Source organism: Drosophila santomea, chromosome 2L (assembly GCF_016746245.2).
Source record: "Drosophila santomea strain STO CAGO 1482 chromosome 2L, Prin_Dsan_1.1, whole genome shotgun sequence".
Classification (NCBI taxonomy): domain Eukaryota; kingdom Metazoa; phylum Arthropoda; class Insecta; order Diptera; family Drosophilidae; genus Drosophila; species Drosophila santomea.
Genome location: NC_053016.2, coordinates 17000168 through 17022845, shown reverse-complemented (window position 1 = coordinate 17022845; position 22678 = coordinate 17000168). Strand labels below are relative to the sequence as shown.

Below are 22678 nucleotides of genomic sequence, written 5' to 3'. Positions count from 1 at the left end.
TTAGGACTTTTTTTTAAAATCGCTATAAATTAACAAAACAAAAAATTTAAATACAAAAAAAGGGAAAGAAATAGGAAAGTTAATTGAAATAGTACAAATCTAATGATTTATAGTTTTGTGAGGTTATTGGGCCTTCTAAAACAGGCAGACGAACGGGCAGAAGAACGGCCACGCCAAAAAATCACAATTTTGATATCATTATTTTTTTGCCAATTTATATAATTTACTCTCTGATTTTGTCTGTGTTTATATTACTTTACTTATGTAAATAATTCATGTCCGCAAAACTTCTGCGAAATACCAAACTAATTAAATTGGTTAATAAAACGTTGGTGAATACTAGTATGTTGCTTTCCTTCGACACATTTATTTTTAAACAGTGTACATGGTTTATTGGCCATGAACAACAGCTAGTGCTGCATTTTTTCCCGTGCACACGCACATTTTAGACATATACATAGTTCCTCAGAATCGTTCCTTGGCCGACCTCCTTGCACTTTCTTCAGGCATTTGTCAGCGTTGTCTTGAGTTTGGCAAAGTGTTGACAAAGGCCTTAATTTGCATTTAAATTAAAAAGCAGTGACATGTTTCTGCCTACATTTAAACAACGAACAAGCTCGGCAGCCCCGCACTTACCAATCATACCCCGCTGGCCATCAAGTTCCGACAGGCGTAGTTCTTTGTGTGCAATAAAGTTTTATCACATACCCTATCTGGATACGGCTGGCACTATTAGTTCGCAGTATTATTTCAAGTATTCAATTAGAGCTATATAATCGAAAGATCTGGTGCTAGTAAATCAGAAAACATTTTAATTTCAATTTAGTTGGGTCATAACGCTAGTTTTTCCGAGCTCGAAATTAATATGTGCATAAGCGGGAAGTGTACAGAGTTTTCACAGTTTTCCTGCATATTTTGGTATTTATTGTAAAATTTCTCTGCTCATAATTGTTGTTGTAATTGTGGACTAACTCAATTTCAAGTCTCGCTGTTGTTGCTGCTTCCATTTGGAAATTGCGTTAAATTCGTACCAGGACTTATCGAGCCACCAAAGGACCTCGCACCACTGCAGCACCACGATGCAAAATTAATAAATGTTCATGTGACGAAGGCAAATTGTGTTTTTGGTGTATGATTTCCATTTTGGCTTTGTTGTTTAATTTGCCCGAAAGACTCAAGTCGCAATCAAATTGAATTCCTTGTGGCTGTAAATAAATTATGATATTTTCCTTCGCAGCACGCACACATATTCTTTTTGCTCTGTCTATTCAGTGAGAAGAAATCGAAAACTAAATTGGCCGAGCACAGTAAACATTTGTATTAGTGTCAGTGTTTTACGAATACTTCAACACACGACTCGTTGTGTATTTCATTTTAGAAATAGTTTTCCCCTAAAGACAACCAAAATTTGCTTTCCCGAGCGCCTTGCTTTTATCAATTTAAAATTTTAGTAGATCCAATTTCGGCCGAGGAATCTGAGTCTTCATACAAATTAGCCGTTTTATCAGACAATTTAGGGGAACCAGAGACATAACAGAGATGCCATTCTTCGTGAAAAACCTGCCATCCATTCGCCACCTGGCCAAGCGAAGTTTAATCGAGGGGCGACGCTCACTGACCACCATATCGGGCCTGGAGAAAGGTCCAAACAGCGCTGTCCAAAACTCAAATCCCTGGCACAAGGACTGGCCCATGAGGGAGGAGTCTTTTGCGGCAGCCCAGCTTCTCCGCCAGCGGCAGCAGAACCGCCGGTGGAGCAACAACTACTCCGGCCTGGACTCCGCCATGTTCCGACCCGTCGCCAAACCGGATGAGATCGTGCCCCGCCGCAACAATGTGGTGGCCGCCCAAAACGCGGCCCGCAGGCGGAACTTCAAGTCAGCGCAGGTGCCCCAATACGAGGACATGCAGAGGCAGGAGGAAGAGCAGCAGCGACCGGGCGGCGAACCAGAAGCCAAGGCCGAGGAGCACGACTACGAGTCGGATCTGGAGGTTCGATCAGTACGAGAGACTGTTTTCGGACCGCCAGAGGACAACTCGGAAGAGGAGATGGACCGCGCCCGTGCTGAGCAGGAGCTCCTCCAGCGCGTGGCCATCGCCTCCAAGCAGGCGGAACGTTTGCCGAATAGCGCCACCATTTCCCGGAAGGTCATCTCGCCGTACAACTCCTACCGCAGCCATCGCACCCGCTGGGCGGAGTTCCGGCACTGCATGATCTTCGGCCGTACGAGCTACTGAGCCAACAGGGACTCGTCAACAGAAAGCTTATCCTTATCCGTTGATGTCTCTCTTTGCGGGAAACGCACGTGAAACTCACGTTTCCCTTTGTATGTGGGGGCTCTCGCGTTCTTCAAGAACAAATACAAATTCGGTCTTCAAAATTAATTGATATGCTATACTCGTATATTATTAAATATTATGTGCTTTCACTTGTTCGTCGAAAGTCATATAGCGGGCTAGAGGTGTACATATTTCTGATGAGGCTTACTAGCGTAGTCCAGGGTGCCATGCTCATCCATGGGAGTGAAAGTTAGAGGGTAAAGTAAGAGAAAGTAGTTTTATTACAAATAAAAATCACTGACACTAGCAATCGTGGATTTTTAATGTTTGGAGAAGCTAATAGTAAATCGCAGTAGTCTTTCCGGCGTACATCCCAAAAACCTGGGATTACAAAATTATCCAAATTTATCATACTCTACAGCCATGATCAAGATTCTCAGGACGCTGTCAGGCAAAGGACTTCACCTCGCCAGGAGACTTCATACGCGACTGCAGGTCTGCCAGGAAGTCGGCACCTTTGTTCATCCGGAGCTGCGACGCACCATTCCCCTCGTTTACTTCAGCAAAGGGGAACTGCCGCCTAAGCTGAATCAAGGAGTCCCAGCCAAGGGGCAGTGCGAAATATCTTCCTTGGAGAGGAGTCGAAGATGCACGGAGGCTTTTCGTCAGTTTTGTAGTAGACAGCACCAATGCTTTTCCAGCACGTACCAGTGGGCAGAGCTCCGGCGAAAGATGATCTACGGCAGTTACTAGCTTGCAGCCACCCACCAAAGACTAAATCCAGTGAAAAACTTTTAAATAACTCCAGCATCGTGGCTTAAAAAGTGTATTGTTCTGATTTGATTCGTCAGCAAAGTCATAACAGGACGGTTTCTAAGTCGCAATGCCTGGTTCAGCCCAAAATGCAATGTTAACTTCAAGCAATAAAATAGGATGACATAGCAACCAAAAGAAATGTGTTTCGTTATTTTTATATTTATAATAATCTTGGGCACAATACTGAGACTGCTGCAGAGCAGTTCATTATTATCCCAAGTATCCTTAACCCTTTTTTCTACTTAGCACGCGAGTTTGCACTCAAAAACTAGCGACATACTTTGATACTTTGGCATACCTGCGCATCCTTCTGATCGGAGAAAATCCGAGTGCAAGCAAGGACTGGGTGGGAAAAGTGGCAAAGGAAAGAATGGAGAGAGGCACCAAGTGCACTCAAGTAATATGCTTCATAATTTTTATTGTCAAGCCCTTTTCTTTTGGCTCGGGTGGCACTGGCGGGCACTCGACAACAAAAGCTCAAAAGCGCTTGGAAAAAATGTGAAAAAAAATGACTATGGAAAGCAAAGGCAGAAAATGAAGTGCACCGGGGGGTGGGGCTGGTGATGGTGGTGGCAGAGACAAGAGTGCAACAAAGCAGAGCGGGCAGCATAAATTTTATAATATAGAAAAAATCAATGGGCCACGGGGGCACAAAAAATGTAGAGAAGAAAGGATTACAGTCCGGGACTGGACTGCCGAGGGTCCAGCCACTTTTCATTCAAAGCACTGTCCTACTAGACGGCACTCGAAAAAAAGTGTTGCAACCAAGAACTAATTAACGAACTATGGTCGCTAGAGAAGATTATTTTCCACTTATTTACTTAAATTCAAGCCAGTTACGTTGTTTTTCTTTTCCGAGAATTTAGTATTTTGGGTTCCCCTTTGTACATGTTACTATAATTATTTTTTCCGTGTTCCCCACTCACTTCAAAGCTGCACATTTAACTTGGCCCGCAAATGCTGTGATTTCGCCACTCGCTCCCATTGTTGGCAGTTAATTTTGATGGATTTTGTATTGCCTTGTTGCAAATTTGCATTTCACTGCACTTGGCCGCGTAATTAGGAGCACAACTCTTCCACGGCTTTGATGTGCCTTCCTGGGAATTCGGCTAAGTAAGGACGAGTGCCAAGGGCTTTAATTGTTTAATTATGTTTTGTGCTTTGGTCTCGAGTAGGTGCAATGCGATAATTGCTCAAAAGGCGACTTGAAAGGGGACTCAAATAATGTTACATTATCATATTTAGACTTTGCAATCTATCGCAACATTCCACACGACAAGCTAAACATCAGAGACAGCTGGGACCTTGAATCGGACCACCTGTCTCTCATCACTACATTAAAAACAGAAGCCACACAATGCACTCAACGTAGGCAACTTCTTAGCAAACACACAAATGTAGCTGTTTTCAAGGAAGAACTATGTAGATCGATACGCCTTAACATTAAGATCAACTCTGCTGCTGAAATTGACGACGCGGTAGACCTCTTCACTACCAATGTGACAAATGCGGCGAGGAGTGCAAACATGCACACTGTAAATAATCATAGCAGAGCCCTCATACGCCACTCGAATAGATTTGATCCAACCATTGCAGAGATGCTAGTCCGTAAGAGAGCACTGAGAAGACGTTATATTCGAACGCACAGTCCTGAGGATAAAGCTCAATGGCATAGATGCGCCAGAGAGCTTCACGTTGCCATGGCTGAATTGAAAAATGCGCAATTCGAACATATGCTAACCAATATGGATTATTCTAATGATTCCACTTTTAATATGTGGTCCTTTACCAAAAAAGTAAAAAGAATGCCACAGAAAGTTACGCCTCTGAAGAACAGCAATGGTAACTGGTGTCGCTCCTTAGAAGAGCAAGTACAAACATTTGCGGAACACCTTGGCGACAGATTCACTGCGTTTAATTTCGCATCCGAGGGGGATATCAACAGTATAAACGAAGTACTACAGCGCCCATTCCAGATGTCACCTCCAATAAGACCTATCCGTCTGGAAGAAGTCTCAAACATGATACGTACCCTCAAAAGACGAAAGGCGCCAGGTCACGACCTAATAAGCAACGCAGTACTTAAAATCCTTACCAAGAGAGCACTATTACTTATCACATTGATATTCAATGCGATACTTAGAGTGCAATACTTTCCCAAAAAATGGAAGAGTGCTAGAATCAGTATGATTCTAAAGCCAGGGAAGCCGGAACAGGATCCAAGCTCCTACCGGCCTATCAGTCTCCTGCCCTCCTTATCGAAGGTAATGGAAAGGCTGATAGCTTCCCGACTTATAATACATCTAGAAGACAATGATACTATCCCAATGCACCAATTCGGATTCAGAGCTGGCCACAGTACGATTGAGCAACTGCACCGTGTAGTCAATCATATCCTGAAGGCCTATGACCATAAAGAATACTGCAACGGAATCTTCCTCGACATTGAACAGGCATTTGATAGAGTTTGGATCCCGGGACTACTAGCCAAAGTCAAAACAGCGCTGCCAGCCAACCTGTTTGAGCTCATCAGATCGTTTCTCACAAACAGAGAGTTTTGCGTCCAGTCCAGAGACGCAACCTCTGTAAATGTTGCCATTGCAGCTGGCGTACCTCAAGGAAGCGTCTTAGGACCGATACTTTACTCCATCTATACAGCAGACATCCCCAAGCCAAGCTATTATGAAATGACCAATGACAACAGCAAAATGCTGCTGGCCAGCTTCGCTGACGACGTCTGCTTTCTCAGCTCCTCGAACAGTGAGACCGAGTCGTCACAAATGCTGCAAACTTATCTCAACGAATTCGAGAAATGGGCCATGGCGAACAACATCAAAATTAACGAAAGCAAATGCGTAAACGTTTGCTTTACGTTACGCCGTAAAACAACTCCTGCGGTACACATTAATAATGTGGACATAGAGCAAGCAACTAAGGCGAAATACCTAGGCCTCACACTGGACAAACGCCTAACCTTCCGAGATCATATTGCCAGAGTCGTCAAAATGTGCAACCTAAAGCGTAACCAACTATTCTGGATGCTAAATAAGAAAAGCAAACTACCTTTAAGATGCAAGCGTCAGATTTATCAGCAAATTATCGCACCTACTTGGAGATACGGCATCCAAATTTGGGGAGTGGCGGCTGCGTCCCACCGAAAACGATTCCAAACCGTCCAGAACAAAACATTAAGACAAATCACTGGCTGTGACTGGTTCGTTAGCGGCCAAACGCTTCACAATGATTTAAACCTGAGCCTTGTTGAAGACCAAATCTCGTTCTTCTCAAGCAGATACAACGATCGACTAACTGCCCACCGTAATCGTCTCGCCCGGAGATTACAGGGGGCTATCCCAATTCGCAGGCTCAAAAGAAGACATTTTGGGCTGCTTCTAAGATGATAGTATGAATATATTATTTACCTGAAACCTCACTACTCGAAATTTGACCTATTCCTATATATTAAGATGAAAACAAATTATATTTTATAATTAAGAGATTATTTACTTAAGACAACATTTAGGTTAAAGGCTTTAATTGACCTGTTCCTGAATAATATTAAATAAAGATGTTAATTAATTTAAAAAAAAAAAAGCCATATTTATTTATTTACATTTAGCTGCCAAGCGAACAATTAACTGAACATGTTTTTAGTAAAATTAAGTGTGAGGAGTATTTTTAACCCAGTCACCCTAGAGTCAGCTCTTAGAAACATTTCATTTCGTTTCACTTTTCTACGTTCCCCTCGTTTGACAGACAAACAAGTACAATAGACAAGTCATAAATTTAAATTCCTTCCTTTCGGCCAATCCTTTAAGCCATATAATCGCCACACTACAGTACAACTGCCATCCAAATATAGGCTTACCAATACCATCAGAATCCGGAACACCAAATTACAGACAAATCCGACTAGTTTCATCCCCCTTCCAAATGCTGCCAACCAATAGAAACCTGTCGGCCCTACCCGCCTATGTCCGACTGGCGGTCCAACTAGCCACGTCCCGGATGAGTGGAAGATTCGCCTACTCGACACGCCGAAACCAGGGCGTTGGGGATCTGAAAAAGATCGACGAGTACCAGTGTCGCCAGCGGGATGAGCCCAACCCGGAGTACCACCATGCTCCGCGATGCTTTGTGAAGAACTTCCATAAGTACCAGGAGCAGGCACAGGATCGCGGAGAGGTGCAGACAACCCGCTTCCGCAATCCACGCTACCGCTGGGCGGACTTCCGGCGACGAATGGTTTATGGAACCTACGATATCTAGACGGTTTCCCCTGATGCAATCCTCTCTGCAATCAATTTTCATCCGGACTTGTCGTGTACGACAACCCATCTTGCCCAACCAATCGATCCATAACGAAGTATCCAAAACCCATATGCATACTGTAAAATTGTCAGAATTTTTTGGCCAGAAAAACGGATTCAACTCGGTCTTCCGTTCAAATTTCAATATAATTCAGCACAGAATGCGATACTGGATGTTTCTTTATTGTGCACTTAATTATTACTTATTGGGGCTTATTTGGACATCTAGAAAAGTCTTTTCAAGGCTGAAGGCTCTTTAGTGTAATTAACTTAAACAACTGCAAGCATGCAGATCGCTAGATTGATCTCTAATCTATTAGCCATGACCCATTTTATAGATCTTTATAGATTTTAGCTTACTTTACCGTCCATTAGCCCCTCGATATATCCAAGGAAATTAAAGTTGAAATCAAATTAAATGTTTAAGTAGGTCAATGATTAAAAGCTTGGCTTTAAACGTTTAAACATTTCTTATCCCTTTCATTTACTAGAAAACCGTGCAGCCCTCTCAAAAATATCAAGCTTTATTCGATAAAATTAAAAAGAAACATTTATTATAAAATACTTAAAACATTCTCCTCCCACTCACGGCTTCGAACCCGAGTCCAAAGCTAGCGGATTGGCATCCATCACGTCCGCAAATCGTTCCGTGTCCGAAAACTGGCGATCCGGCATCCGCAGGATGTTGATGAAGAGGGTGCGATGCGGCTGGAAACTCAGCTCGTCCGTAACTCGCGTGATATCCTTCCCGTAGTCGGCGTCCATGTGGCGCAGGTTCAGGAAGCTCTTGACCAGCAGGAAGGGCGGCCTCTTCAGATCGGTCGTAGAACTCTTGCGCTCCTGAAGCTTCACGGGCACTGGTCTGCGATGGAAGGGAAGCCTGTGCTCCGACATTCGACGCCTCTGCTGTTGTCGGAATATCGGGAATCCGATGAGAACCCGGCCTGGGATCATTATGCGACAGGTGGATGCGTTACCGGTGCTCACTGAAATACTTCTAAAATTTAGGTTAACCAACGTATGTAAAATAAGCTTTTCATAGTTCTCATTTTAGAAATGTATTCAACGAGCCTACTGTATGCGGTACTTATGTATGGCTTTGTAACGCTGAATAAAATTTGATATATTTATAATTAATATTAATATTAATATTTAATATTAATTTAGTTTCAGTCCCACAATGCACAGCTCTTACATAAGCTTCATACATAAGTCTGTCTATAGTAATAAATTGACCATTAAAAGAATCAAAAATATTCTCGTCAAAAATAAATCTTTCAACAAGGCAAAAACCTCAATATATTTTTACAACAGTATTTTTTCCAAAAACTTTTAATTTCATGACTGCAATGGCGGTTACCAGGCTATAAATGGTAAAGTCCAGGAGGTGTATCATCTTTTTGCGTTTTTCCAGCTTGACATAAAAAAGTCTCTAAGATCGCGAGGAGCACCCTGCATGTAAACAGAATCCAGATGATGGAGGGCCAGGAAGCTCTTCACCAGTATGCGGGGTGGTCGGGATGACTGCGCTGGGATCTTCATCCTGGCGTCGGGAACCACCGGAAATGGTCGCCTCGTTCTCCGCTGATGCAAACTCCTGCTCCGGGAAAGTTCCATAAATGATAGAGCCCCGAGAGCTCGACCTAAAGACATCATGGCTGAGATTTCGGGGCTTAAAAAATGCGTTTACTGATATTTCCAATTTTATCGAAGCCAAAAAATAAACTAGGGTTTCTGATTTCATTAAAAATGCCTACTTCATAAGCTGCTAAAAAGATGTTGTAATCATTTCAATGCAAACTGCTCCGAACGTGTTATTTCTATGGTATAACATACATAGGTATGGATTCTATAAATAATTTCGCAATCCACCTCTAGTTGGTATTGGAAATAACGCAATGAGGAAACTTGGTAAGGCTAATACCTTTTAATTTCGATTTTGAATCTAGAATTAAAATGGTTTCACATACTCGATTTTTGTGATGTAAATGGATTTAATTGGCCCAGTCGTGTGTGCAGGGACTACGTGCCGAAAAAAAGTGCTGTGTACTAATTTCTGACCACAAACCGAATTTACTTGTGAGGGCCAGCGAAACAGTTTCGCAGCTGTTCCGAAAAGCGTATTCTTTGTGAATATGTATCTAGAACATAAAGTGCAGATTCAATTTAATTGGTATTACGCTTATGTGCCCATATTTAATATGCAGAACCGCTCCTTAAATTATTAACATTTTGTATCAGATAGAAATAGTTTGCTGGAACTGTGCGGAGTTGCATGTGGCTCGGCCATTTTGTATTTTCATCGCTGGGGCTTTTGAGCGACGACGATTTGGCGGCTTTTGTGCAACGCGTGGTTTTATGTAACAGACCCCAATCCCTAGTCCGCGAAAATCCCTCTCCCACTCGCCCGCAAAACGTCAATTGCATGAGCCGGCACGTCGATATTTTTGCCAATTTTTTAGCCGGCCTCTCGCAAATTGCTTTTTGAGCTTGTTAGAGTTTTTTGGCCCTCATCCTGCCGCACAGATACAGATGTACACCCACAAAGTCACACACTCACACACCCACATACCCACACCAACACACATGCTAATGAATAGTCAAAGTCCAGGCGATTGCAGCAGTTGTAGATGCAGCAAAACGAGAACTAAACGCAATGTTTAGGCTGCATTACGACTGCAACAGGAGCCAGCAGGTCCTGTAGCTCGTGCAGGAGCAGCCAGGATACCGGACAGCCGCCATTTTGTAATCAAATGCAGCACAAAAGTATGCAAAGGAAATTGCCAGAAAAAAAGCACGAAGTAAAACGCGTTGTGCGCATTGGCTTTCTTCGTACAGTGGACAGTCGCAGGATGATTTCATTACACCTTGCAACTAAAATGATGCTTGTATTTACAACAATCTGCAGTTAGTAATATAATTTTCTTTATTATTTTTTTGGTTTCAATATATATAAGTTGGTTACCAGAAAACTAACCCTTCAGTGATACCCACTTTTTCTTGAGTTCTTTTAAATTCTGGTATGGTTTCTTTTTACTATGCTTGTGGGATACCCAACATTAGTTTTCAATTCAAAAACATGCTAACTTCTTCTACTTGCCGATGAGATGAGCCACAATTGCTCTGCTTCCGGATTAATCAAAGTTATTACATTTCTACTGTAGCATTGCTCTCTAAACCCAATCCCTTGGCAGCCCTTTAGCGGCGGCTGCTGCTAGTGGCTGCTGCTTTTCAATTAGTGCCACCAGAGTACGGGAGCACCCCCATCCCCACCCATCCCCACCACGCCCCCGAACACAACCACACCACGCACCACCGCCCATTTCTATGCGGAGCCGCCAATCCCTGGCAGCACTTGATGCCACCGACTGCAGTTGACGTGGGTTTGCTCTGTTCTGGCCGCGTTTTACGTAAATTGAACAACAGGCTTGCAAGGCTTGCAAGGCACCGGGTACCCGAAACTGCAAAACTGCAAAACAAACACGGCCAATACACTGCAACAGCTCGGAAATGCAGGCGAGCTTAGCCAGACATACACAAAACGCGCCGAGGGTGGAGCATTGAAAAAGTGCAACGCCACCACTGCTGGGTTAGACAAAAAACAGGTCCTCCAGAAAAACGAGTAAAAAGACGTTGTTGCTGTTGCCAGACGAGTTCCGTGCTGCCTTTAAGCCTAAAAGCGAGCTCCATCTGTTATGCGAAACGTTTAATTATTTATCTGAAAGGAAGATCCCGGCTGTCTGTGAAAATAAAGCAGTTGAATGGAATTTTATTGACAAGCCCCCACCATGCGGATGACTGGAAGGTTGAAGGTTATAGGTTGCAGGCAATCGCCGTCCCCCAGGTTAATTAGTTGACATTTGCGCTTAATTGCAACGCCTCGGGCGGAGGACATAGAGCTCCAGCCAGGCGTTCCGTTCCATTCGCATGACAGCCGAATGGAGGGCATATCCATCCACCTGGTGGAGCCGATACATGCGTATTGATGCCAAACGCGTTCAGGCGGAGCGCCAAACTTGACACCCACTCAAAAGTGTTAAGTGGTTCAGCACTCTGAAGATGGGAGGGGAATGGGGAGTATTTCTATAACATACTCAATATGGCAGGGAAAATTACAGAACTGATGACATTTCTACTTACTGTCTGTTGGAACTTTAGGACCACTCTCTTAAAACCATTTGATATTAATAATGTTAAGAAAATTACGGTAAAATTGTACAACTATTGTAATTGTTCCAAAAATGTTCCAGCATCGTTTAATATTACATACAAAATAAAAAAAGTATTTAGACAATTTACCAGGAGTTATTACATAAATCTTGGAGTGCAAACATAAGAACTTGATGTGTTACATTTAACTTACACAATTCAAAAGTTTCACAGTGCTAGAAGCTCCATTCACTCATCCATTCACCTCGCAGATCATCGTATAAGATATTTTTCTTTACAACCCCCCGATTACCCATTAATCAACATTTTTGTTTTCCACATAAAAAACTTCTTAGCCCTATACATACACATAAATCAGAGTAGTTGCTGGTCTTATGTTCGGCCAGGACAATAGGCCACCTCGGGGCTGTTGATCCGGATCCACTTGATGAAGGAGGCGACGCGAGTGTTGACCGATGGCTGCTGGGCGGCGCAGGCCTGGCCAAAGCTGACGATGCCCACGGCCACCAGGCGTCCGTTGATCCGCTCGTAGAGAGCTCCTCCCGAGTCATACTGGCAGGTGTCCCGCCCGGGCGTGTATGTGCAGAAAGTGTGCGGCGGTACTCCGCCGGCGGAGCTCAAGGCCTGTCTGCAGCGCTTACCATCGATCACATCCAAGGTGGCCTTGAGCAGGCGATGGGTCTGTGGACCGCCGTAGGAAGTGGTTCCCCACCCGGCGGCCACCACCTGGTGACCCGCCAGCGGCGGTTTCCGGCCATCCTCCGCCGGCTGCAGTGGCAGGCAGGCGGGACCCACATGATGGCTCCACACGATCGACGATCGCGTCCTCAGCAATGCGATGTCGTTCCTCGGCTGTCCACTTGCCTGGCTAAAGTCCTCGTGCAGAATGAGGGCGTCCAGGTCGTAGCGCCGGGTGGCGAACGTCTCAAAGGAGCTGGCCAAGTCGTGCTCACCCACCACCACCCGCAACTTGGCAGCACTGCTCGTCTCCGGACCCTGGAAACAGTGGGCGGCCGACAGCAAATAGTGGTGATGAACTGTAACAAAAATTACCAAAGCTAATTAAGTTATGTTAAGAAAGTCCCTTGTAAACATCAGAAATATTGTTAAATGTAAATGGTTTTTAAAAATACATTTCCAGTAACCAAGTCACCTAAGGTATTGTTACTTTAAAAACACAGTTGCAACTCTACCTATAATATTTATTAACTGCATACCCTGCAGATACTATCAATGTTTTGATCAAAGGTGTGCCTCGCAGAGAAAGAGCTTGAAGTGTGTACTTTGATGTTTATAAGTTACGGATGTGAAGATATTATAGGATTTAGTTTTATTTGTATAAATTTATAAAAGTTGCACGGATCGGGAGTTTAAAGCTTAAAGGATCTGCTAAGCCGGGAGTAATGTCTATAGTTCTCTTGAGATTTTGGGGGTTTATCCAATTACAAACCTTCCATTCAGAAACAAATGTTTGCCAATCGATCGACTATACAGCTCTCATAGGGATAGTCTCCTGTCTCGCCTTCTAAAATCTGTTAGGAACTTAAGACTACGATCAGGTAAAGCTAGCTATCATATCTTTCAGAAGTATACGAGTAGTTATATGTCTGCTGCAGCTTGCATTTTCATGTTACTTAAATAACTTTATACTAAGAAAGCTCTGTAATTCGTCTGAGCAAACTTATATAAGTTTTATATATACTCATTATTTTAGCAGGGACTTGATTTCCATATTCTTTTAAAGCCCCCTTCACAATTTTTACGCGTATACTTACTGATCGCAGCGCCGCAAAAGACCTTTCCGTGGGCTTTGGTCAGGACACCGGCCATTGGCGGAAACTCGTGCAGGACGGCCTCCTCGTTGGTGGGACTGGCAATCCGGGGAATGCGGCTCCAGCCGCAACTGCACGTGGGCTGAAAAGCCTCCACGAGGCAAGAGAAGCGTCCACCTCCGTGGGCAGGCGAGGGGGCAGTTGGGTAGCTGGAAACAATCCTGGCACGTTTTGCGGAAGTCTTTGAACTGCTGTGAATTGGCAACTTGTCAAGGTAAATAGTAGTGCTGGACTTTCTCGGCTCCTCGGCGTCGTAGAGCAAAGAGGCCACATAGGCCAGGGCATCGCTGACGCCCACATCCTGCAACACGTGCAGCACCTCGTCACTGAGGTCCTCGTCGGCTTCTTCTTCTTCTTCTTCTTCTTCCTCTTGCAGCTCCTCGTCCTCCTCGGCGTCCTGTTCCTCTATGGAAACACCTTGTGGTGCCTCGGTGGTTGTGCTCACAGTGGTTACCGCGGAGAGTTTATCCTTCAACTTGACGGCTGAGGGCGGCTCCGAATGTCCACTGGATATGTACGAAATCACCGCACGATTGAGAAAACTTTTGCGCTCGAATTTTCCGCTGCCGCAAAAGTATTCGGAACTTGTTAACACCTCGTCGCCCTCGGAATTGAAGTGAAACACCTCCGTGCGGCATTTCAAGTCCGTGGAAAGCTTTAGAGATTAAGACGTAACATGGCAGTGATTAAAAGTGGACTATAGCGATGTCGCTCTACCTATGTATTATTCAAAATATAAAATATAAATGTATGACTTTCTATTGATTCATTAAGGCATCATTCATTTTTTTCATTCATAAACATATTTAATCTAATGGGAACTTTTATTTGTTTATTACTTTAATTACGAACTTCAGAGTTACTTCAATCTTTAAGATATGCACTCTTTATATGCATTCTTATTCTTTACCGAAATAATACGAAAATATAAAAATAATTTCACAGAGCGGAAGAACACAATCTTTTAACTTAAAGAATTGAAAGTTAAGGATTCCATTTGAACATTTATAACAAGCTTCTAGCATCACTGTTTTGTTTTCACTTCATTTCCTTACCGTTCGAAGTTGGAGCTCGCACTTGAATTGGAGCACGTGATCCTTGGGAGCCTCCACGGCGTAACGACAGGAAGTGCCCACAGGATACAGAGCAGGGTAATAGGGCGAGTTGATGAGAAGTTTCTGGTCGGATTGCAGCTTCACCTGGTGGTTGCACTGCTCGAAGATGGCACTCGTTGAGGAAACTTTCAGAAGAGGAAGAAACAGCAGCCAAGACCACATGATCGCGATCGCGACGAAGTCTCAAGCGGCACTGAGGCGGCTCCACAGACGACAGCCTCTTAAGAATAATGGAGCTAACACCCAAGTCATCACGCGATCTGCCTACATATCCATGCGGGTCTCTGGTCTCTGGTCTCTCAGCACCTCTTTGGCACCCACGCCCCGTTCCTGCCTCAAATACCAATTAATTAGGGTCTCGAAGAAATCCGAAATTGTTACCGCCAAAAAGAAAAGAAAAGACAGCAGCAAACACACGAGCGTCTTTGACGGCTAATTGAAAGAAAGTGCAAGTGTGTCAATCCAAAACCGGTTATCGGAATTCGGAACACTTTGGAATCTGTAGGTGGAAGTGAGCATAAATAGAACTTCAAGTTGGCCATCAGTTGGGGTAGGTCACAGCTGAATCTTAGTCTTGTGTAATTCATGTTTTGCTTTGCATTTCATTTACAGGCGACATTAGCTAAACAATAATACATAATTTAATATGATATGGTAAAATAGTAAATTGTGTAGTTAAAATATTGAATTTTAAACAATTATCCTTCAATTTATTTATATTTTGATTCAACTCCGCCAGTATCATCTCAAATATAATTATATACTTAGTTCACTTTATCCACCATTCAATTTCCTTATACTTTCGCTCTTATGTTAATTGCTTAATTTTCAATTTCCCATCATGTCACGTGCAATCCTCTCATACAGTCATTAGTTCCAATTCCCCGAGATCCCTTTAAAGTCGACAATTTCGCACCCGTCGTTCCGCCCGCCTCCCCCACCAGAAATCATTTTTTAGAGCACTTTCAGAGCTGCTTAATTGGATGTGCTCCATATGAGCAAAAAGAGGAGAGCACACAAACTACAAGACCAGGAGGAGCGAAAAAATGGAGCCTGCAAAACCAAGCCGGCAAGTTTGTCGCCCATTTTGTAAAATAAATATCAGAAAAAAGGGGAATCCTTGGGATGGTCGACGGATGGCGCCGTGTCTGTCAGAGGCGCAGAGACAAACGCTTAATGCTAATATTATTTTCTTGCTTAACAAGTGATGAGCTACACGCGGGGCACATTGCTGCTTCGCTGGCCGGGCAGGATTTTCCCCGGCAGTTTCGCGGATTTTTGCGACCCCACTGCTCGCCGCCTGCCTGCCTGGCTGTGACTTATTTGCACAAGCCATAAAAAATTTAACTTTATTTCGCCATTTTTAATTTCCTACTCCGCGGATCGCCGCTACGTGGCGCAGCGCATTCGGCGTAAACAGTCAACGTTGGACAATAACTACAAAACCGGACTCGGACCACCAGAACTGGGTCCTAGACGTCCAATCTCCACCCAGAAGTCCGCGGAACAATGCTGGTAAAAAAGAGCTGATGCCGTTTTCTATTTCCTTTTTCCAGTTCCCAGTTTTGGACGGCGGAGCGTGTGGGGAAAACAAACAGCAAATAATTCAAAGTGGATACAACTAAAGCAAAGTCAAAGCTAATATACGAAAATGTAATAAAAATTAAAAAGAAATAAAAACGAATTAAAATGAGTTTCGAAGGAGCAGCAAAGTCCTTCTGGCACTATAAAAAATATACAACAGGGGGATCAAGGACCCCAAGGTGTGGGCTCCATGGGGGTCCTCGCAAAAGCGACAGTTGTAGGACTTCTTTTTGCGCAGTGGGATGATGACACATGCGAGTGGAGGTCTCTGCACCCTCGAAAGGGTCATCCTGCGGGAGGAGGGATAAAAAAATATGTGACCATTTGAAGTATGCAATTTATAGGAGCGTATACTAAGTCCACTTTAATTACGTTAAATGCCAGAACAAAAGCGGAAAATGTCAAACTAACTTTATTTTATTTTTGCATTAAACAAATGCAATCAAAACATTGTCTTGAATGCTTAAATTATAAAAGAATGCATCTCATTGTAGAAACTAATCGCCCCAATACTTAGATTAGATAGTACCTTTCTATGATTTCTATCTATACATTACTAAAGGGACGAATATTTTGACATTTTGATATAATATTTTAACATCGTCTCTTCTGCACTTCTATTTAAGAAATATATTGTTTCAAAAATTTAAAAAAAAAATGGATTTAATTTAAAATATTTCAATTTAAAATACATATATCTTGTCTCATGAAATCTTAGTTCTGCGTTTACTAACAATACACCAATTCAATCGAATTATTCATAAATACATGTTGGTGTATTGTTAGTAAGCGCAGAACTAAGATTTCATGAGACAAGATTTGCACTACTCTAATTAAATGCAATACATTATTTGAAAGCTTATTATAAAGAACTTTATTTTAAATTATTGTTTTTTATATAAATGTTTTTTATTTTTTTGTAGTAGTACAGCGCCATATATTGACGAGTAGCAGTACTACTATCACTAGCTTAAAGGGACGGCGTATAGGTGGCGCCCTTATGTCGTGTATATAACGAATCTACTATCGCTGATAGAGGGCGCTAGCAAAACTGTAATAAATATGAAGATAAATTGACAGATTTTGGATACCTATTTATTGTAGTCTACATTGTATTCTTTAGGCAAAATAGAACAAGCTGAAGGTCCAATAAGAACGATGGTCCTCTATAGGAATGTTACATTTAATTTAAAATCACCTACTAAAATCCAATCAGTGTACTTAGGATAGAATTTTCTAATGAATTTATATTCCATTTCTGTGAAGTTTTTAATAAAGTTTGTTTCTTGCATGCCAAAAAAATCATATATTCAGCCATAATACAAATCAGCGTTTGATAAGACAGCTAGACTAGCTCGTGTTATTAATAAGTTTTGAGCAAAATAATCGTAGTGAGTTGCTCGTGGTGCATAATTAGATTGGATGTCAATATTACTATATTTAAGTCTTGGTTAATAGGAATTCTATTTGGTTAAGCAAAAATACCTTATGTGTAGTATGTATAGAACCAGCACATTAATATCCTTCACTCCCTTAATTATTACCTGGCATCCATGCCACTTCCTCTTCCCAGGCGTCCTGCTTGACCAGCACAATTAATTAACAATAGATTGTTTTGGCCACAGGGTTCCAAGTGACCCACAGGAAGTGCCTGGCAAGCACAAAAGGAGCCAAAAGGACGAGCAACCATCATTCCGGAAGGAAGAAATGAAGCCAAGCGCAACAGTTGCGTGAAGAGCGGGTACTTCAAATCAATAAAAGGAACTGCACATAACAATGGAAATTAAATGGAAGAGGAAAGGTCAGTCAATTGAACGTCCTGCGGAGAGAGATGTGAGCAAGTGCATGTAGTCCTGGCTGCGTGGGGTCCTTTCCCACAGGTGTGTGACTGAGATTTTCCAGAGTTTCCACTGACCACCACTGTTCAGGACCTTTGATCAGGACCGCTCGGTGCAAATCTAATTAACGCTCCCCAAGAACAACGATCGATCTTCGGGGCCAAGGATTTGTTTGCTTGCACTGCCATTCGATGCGCCAATGTGAGCCAGGACAAAGGATTCCCATGCCCTAAGGACTACCTGCGCGTCCTTGAAACGCGCACTCCATAAGTGTGCGCGTATCAAATTACCATTTCATTTTATTTCATTAGTTCGTCTTGTTCTTCATTTTTTCATTATCGCTTTTCTCGGACTACTTAGCCTAATTGCTGTTACTGAAATGCAAATGAAATCCGAACCATTGCAGGCGTTCTCCGATTTATGGGACGGCGAACATGCTCCATTCCCTGGCCCTTGGATTCCGTGGATTGATGGCTGACCACCCACTCCAGATATCGCATCCCATCCATCGCCCTAATCCTGACTGATCTCTGGGCTAAATACCTGTTAACCTGTTTCGAGCACAAACAAGCAAATGTTTCTCCCAGGCGAACAAAGGAACCCTCTGCGTTGCCACAACAAACGAGATTTTCTCAGCACCTCCTTTGGCCGATGATCTTATCGATGGTGCGAGGGTGGGCCCTCATCAAATTGGTTCCTTTTCCCGTTCCCTTTCCAGTTCCCATTCCCACAGGCCGTGGCCCATATTTTGCAATTTAGATTTCTATTCATTGTCTGGCCGGAGAATATCCTTTCTGCGTGCTGGTTGCCCCTATGCGCTCCTTTCCTTCCGCTCACCGGAAGGAAGTGCACAAAATTTGTGTGAAATGTCTCAAAACGTCGACCTGGGGCGGGCACAGGAAATTAGCAGAAAGTCGAAACATTTGGCTGTGCAAGGAAATAAAATTAGAATTTATGCGTTGTTAAAGTGGCAAAAGAAGTGAATTAAAACTAAGATCTCCCACCTACTGTACTCAACATAGTAGTTGACCTATTGGGGTATTTAACCATTTAGGCATTTAGTTATAAATTTAAGTAAGTGGTTAGGTAATTTTATATACTTCTTATTCATTTATTATTTTTATTTATTTTTATTTTATATTTATTATTTTTACAATTAAATGGCCATAAGAAACAATGTGTGCATAAACTAAATAAGTCATTTTATTTCAGTGTTCTTTATAAAGTGATGCATATATATTATCATTATCATTTTATTATCCACTATTTTTTAACTTTGCATTTACTTTGTTTTAAAAATCTCTGTATAAAATAAAATACATATATATCATTTTTAATATCCACAATGTTTTAACTTTGCATTTATTTTGATTCAAAAATTGCAATAAAAAGCATTGCAATTTGAGTCTAAAATAGAATATATAGCACCAATTACTGGTCCAAGAAGAGTATTCCTTGGGAACTTCCAAAGAGTTTCCTAACTCCTCCTGATCTCCCACCCTATCACCTCTGACAAGACCCAGCGTATTCATCAAATTCACACCAAACAAAGGGAGCTGAGCGAATTCCCACCGCACAACACAACACACACTTGCACTCAAAGACTTTCCCAAGCCAGACACCTACAAATTCCCATAGCAAACAAATTTGACTTTTGCATACCTGTGCAGCAGGGCCAGGATCTGAACCTGTTACCACTACGGACGAGCCCCTCCTTGAATGCATTCGATTCTCACGGCCAGCAACGGCAACACTCCAACGCACACACAAAAGGACATCCAACCCTGTGAAACAGGTTGCCATGGGACCGAGAATGGGACCGAGAATGGGAACCAGAATGAGAACAGGACGATGACAAGTCCTGAAGTAGGCGCTTCGTTTTCGTTTCGTTTCGTTTTTATTGATTCAGCTCGTTGATCATAATAAACGATTAGTGTAGCACCGGAGGATCCTTGCTGATCCTTTAGATTTTGCGCTGAGAAATTCCTCAATTTTTTATTGTTCTGTTATCCTTTTTGTGTGCACGATATGAAGATATGGGGATGAAGCAGGGGCTGGGAATATTAGTTAGTAGGTTCGCCCTCGTATTTTTGGGCGAGATTTACAATTATCAACAGTTTACTTTTTTCCCAAATATTTTGATAAAAAATGTACTCAGCTTATCGGTAGATTATTTATGATTGCTGCTGTCACTCAAATGAATTATATCGTAAAAACACAGTAAGCCTTTTTCCAAGAATTTTCTATATATGGAAGAATTGCCAGACAAGCTTACATAACATTGCCGCATAACCAGACAAAGCCTGGCAGGAATTCGCCGTTTTTTAAGCAAATGTAAACACACCTTTAATGCCAAACAGAGGAGGATTTCTCGGAAGGATCCCTGGAATTTGAACTGACTCTCCTAACCGTTGGCAAACGCTTTTTACGCAAATCTAGCTGCATTTTTTACGCAAAACTAAAAAATGCAGGGAGAATCGCGCAAAGGTTCCTTCGCTTCCTGGAAGCTCGGCTCAGCCCTTCCACCCGCCGGATGTCCCGATGGACAAGCCGCTAATCGTCGTGCTAATGGCTTGAGGATGCAGAAGGATATCCTTCCATTACCCTGCCACCCGCCGTCTTTATTGTGACCAAAACAAATAATCACCCATTGGTCATATTGTTCAATGCTCAAACGGTCTTTACGAGCGGCCCATAAAGTTATCCTTTCTTGCATCCTTCCTCGCAAGCAGTTCTGCCGTCAACTTTGCGCATCGCATCCTTTCGAGCCCTTACTCGGAACTCCCTCGCTGGAAATTCGCCAAATCATAAACTGCAGCCTTGAGTCGAGGACACTGCATCGCACATTATACACATGCGTAGTGGGAATGGGAATCGGAGTGCCATATAAAGCCATTAGCGCTCCCATCAAGGTCGCGGATCTGTTTACATTGACTTGGCCGACAATTTAGGCCTAAGTGCTCAGAGACATTAATAGGGAACCCGAAAACTAGAACAGCCCAAGGTCTGTCTGGATAAGAAGAATGTATTTTATCGAACCTGGCCGTTTTGATAATTTTCCAACAAACAACATATCAATGTTATTCACGCGAAATGAAGAGCTCTTTGTTCTATACAATGCTACAATTTTAGAAAACTTGTTTTTAGATTTACTAAGATCAAAAACCGATCGGTTTTAAAAGCTATTGTTTTCAGGGACGCTTTATATTTTATTATTACAAAAATTGATCAATATTTTCTTGCACCAAGTTAAGTGTATGCCCAGAGATGAAATGAAAATCTATAAATCCATACATTTTATTAAATGAAAATCAATTCGAACGAAGCACATGCAATATTTAAATATTAATTGGTCACGGGTGATTTGCCACAAACCCGTGGGATATCCCTTTTATTGCGCAATCTTCCTTTCACTCTATACGAGTATATGCCACAGTAAATGGGGATTGTTGCTGCCTGCTGCTTTAGAAGGAATCCAAAATGTACGACGTTTAGCTCGCTTCACAGGAACTGTAATTTCCTTGGCGAACTTCTTTTGTTGGCACACCCTGAGAGCCGGGCCAGTTTTCTCCCCTAGATCCCTGAGCACACGCTTCTGCCACATTCCCCCCACTCGTCCACAAGGACGAGTTTCTTGTGCGTCGCAGCCAGATCGGGAATCGGCTGCCCAAGAGCCAGGATAGTATTGAACAAAATGGCTGAAGCGTGGCCAGGAATACGGAAACTACGGAACTGCGGAACTGCAGAACTTTCACACGCGTTGCACACAACCAAGACCAAGACTGCTTTTTTCGGGGTGTCTTGACGAAAATCTTTCGTTCAAGCAAAAACAACAGCTGCAAAAGCAAAGAAAACCCCGGAACAGGGAAAGGTCGTTGCGCCTCAGCGACCCCTGGCAACCTCCTGCTCCTTCCCGAACCCCCTTTCTCGTCGGCTCTGTGTTCCAACCAACCAACCCCCTGATTGTACATTTCGCAAAAGATTTATCGAGACAAAGCCAAGTTACCAAGGGGTGGAGACCTCCGAGCTGCACATGCGCAACAAACTTTTGCTCGTTTTTTAAGGCGATTTTCTAAAGGCGACGGGGTGGAGTTGCGTCTATAACATCTATAACATATGCATAAAAAGGTCTGTACAGATATATGGGTTGTGCAATGCGATGTCGTCACACGACTTGGCGCACACCTGGTCACGAGTTGCCATGCGATCCATGAGATCCAGGCGATCCGGGCGATCCCTTCCGTTTCTGACCTCAGGCAAACTGGCTTCGATTCGTTCTGGCTGAGCGATATGTTAAATTAATAGTTTACTTATGTAGAACGAAGTCGTTCTAACAAAGCCTAATTACCTTTTACTTTCCTCCCAAAAGGCAAAAAAAACGAATTTTCCCAATCATAATCGCTTTATGGCCCACCTACAAAAATCCCTCAAAGAAAGGGAGATTGTCACAACACTGGCCCAGCCAGAGTCAGTCGAGGGCGTTACCTGATTTTCCCCGCTTTTCCGGGAAAACGCGTTATGGTTTTATAGACACTTTTTCACATTCACCACGAAAACTGCAAAATTGTGAACTGTGCACCCCCAAGGTGGCATGCATAATGCGTTTATGAGTGGCCAAGGATCCCGCTTTCCTCCTTATCCTTATCCTCCTCCTTCTCTTTCCCTTCCGGGGAGTGTCCTTTGGCCAACGGCGACACTTGCTGTGGTCAGCGATGCTCGGTTTTCGCCCTAAA

The 22678-nt window shown here is 43.0% G+C and overlaps 7 protein-coding genes across 7 annotated transcripts; 4 read left to right on the top strand and 3 right to left on the bottom strand.

The window, feature by feature from the left end:
- The first annotated feature begins 1347 nt into the window (after nt 1-1347).
- LOC120458698 lies at nt 1348-2429 on the top strand. Its single transcript, XM_039646441.1, has one exon. It carries the CDS (start codon nt 1540-1542, stop codon nt 2236-2238), a length of 699 nt encoding a protein of 232 aa, XP_039502375.1. The 5' UTR covers nt 1348-1539; the 3' UTR covers nt 2239-2429.
- A 188-nt stretch (nt 2430-2617) lies between these two features.
- Nucleotides 2618-3231, top strand: LOC120458699. Its single transcript, XM_039646442.2, has one exon. It carries the CDS (start codon nt 2704-2706, stop codon nt 3031-3033), a length of 330 nt encoding a protein of 109 aa, XP_039502376.1. The 5' UTR covers nt 2618-2703; the 3' UTR covers nt 3034-3231.
- A 3574-nt stretch (nt 3232-6805) lies between these two features.
- Nucleotides 6806-7580, top strand: LOC120451720. The gene has a single exon (XM_039635626.2). It carries the CDS (start codon nt 7030-7032, stop codon nt 7363-7365), a length of 336 nt encoding a protein of 111 aa, XP_039491560.1. The 5' UTR covers nt 6806-7029; the 3' UTR covers nt 7366-7580.
- A 334-nt stretch (nt 7581-7914) lies between these two features.
- On the bottom strand, nt 7915-8469 carry LOC120455074. Its single transcript, XM_039640931.1, has one exon. The coding sequence runs from the start codon at nt 8358-8360 to the stop codon at nt 7992-7994; it is 369 nt and encodes a 122-aa protein (XP_039496865.1). The 5' UTR covers nt 8361-8469; the 3' UTR covers nt 7915-7991.
- Nucleotides 8470-8675: 206 nt separating this feature from the next.
- LOC120455839 lies at nt 8676-9166 on the bottom strand. Its single transcript, XM_039642312.2, has one exon. The coding sequence runs from the start codon at nt 9060-9062 to the stop codon at nt 8799-8801; it is 264 nt and encodes an 87-aa protein (XP_039498246.1). The 5' UTR covers nt 9063-9166; the 3' UTR covers nt 8676-8798.
- A 2782-nt stretch (nt 9167-11948) lies between these two features.
- Nucleotides 11949-14685, bottom strand: LOC120458392 (transmembrane protease serine 9). The gene is made up of 3 exons (XM_039646011.1): nt 14464-14685; nt 13352-14063; nt 11949-12613 (listed from the first exon to the last, which is right to left on the bottom strand). The coding sequence occupies exons 1-3, from the start codon at nt 14683-14685 to the stop codon at nt 11949-11951; spliced, it is 1599 nt and encodes a 532-aa protein (XP_039501945.1).
- A 4928-nt stretch (nt 14686-19613) lies between these two features.
- On the top strand, nt 19614-20030 carry LOC120447014. The gene is given in 2 exon segments (XM_039628335.1): nt 19614-19766; nt 19768-20030. Coding segments are annotated over 2 exon segments (135 nt in total). The 5' UTR covers nt 19614-19664; the 3' UTR covers nt 19801-20030.
- Nucleotides 20031-22678: the final 2648 nt, after the last annotated feature.

What these genes read in the sequence shown, in the direction of transcription:
- LOC120458698 (XM_039646441.1), top strand. Translation starts at nt 1,540, where the DNA reads ATGCCATTCTTCGTGAAAAACCTGCCATCCATTCGCCACCTGGCCAAG.
- LOC120458699 (XM_039646442.2), top strand. Translation starts at nt 2,704, where the DNA reads ATGATCAAGATTCTCAGGACGCTGTCAGGCAAAGGACTTCACCTCGCC.
- LOC120451720 (XM_039635626.2), top strand. Translation starts at nt 7,030, where the DNA reads ATGCTGCCAACCAATAGAAACCTGTCGGCCCTACCCGCCTATGTCCGA.
- LOC120455074 (XM_039640931.1), bottom strand. Translation starts at nt 8,360, where the DNA reads ATGATCCCAGGCCGGGTTCTCATCGGATTCCCGATATTCCGACAACAG.
- LOC120455839 (XM_039642312.2), bottom strand. Translation starts at nt 9,062, where the DNA reads ATGATGTCTTTAGGTCGAGCTCTCGGGGCTCTATCATTTATGGAACTT.
- LOC120458392 (XM_039646011.1), bottom strand. Translation starts at nt 14,685, where the DNA reads ATGTGGTCTTGGCTGCTGTTTCTTCCTCTTCTGAAAGTTTCCTCAACG. An exon ending in GCGAGCTCCAACTTCGAACG is followed by an intron (nt 14,064 to 14,463) that starts GTAAGGAAATGA and finishes TAATCTCTAAAG; the next exon opens with CTTTCCACGGACTTGAAATG. An exon ending in CTTTTGCGGCGCTGCGATCA is followed by an intron (nt 12,614 to 13,351) that starts GTAAGTATACGC and finishes TTTTTGTTACAG; the next exon opens with TTCATCACCACTATTTGCTG.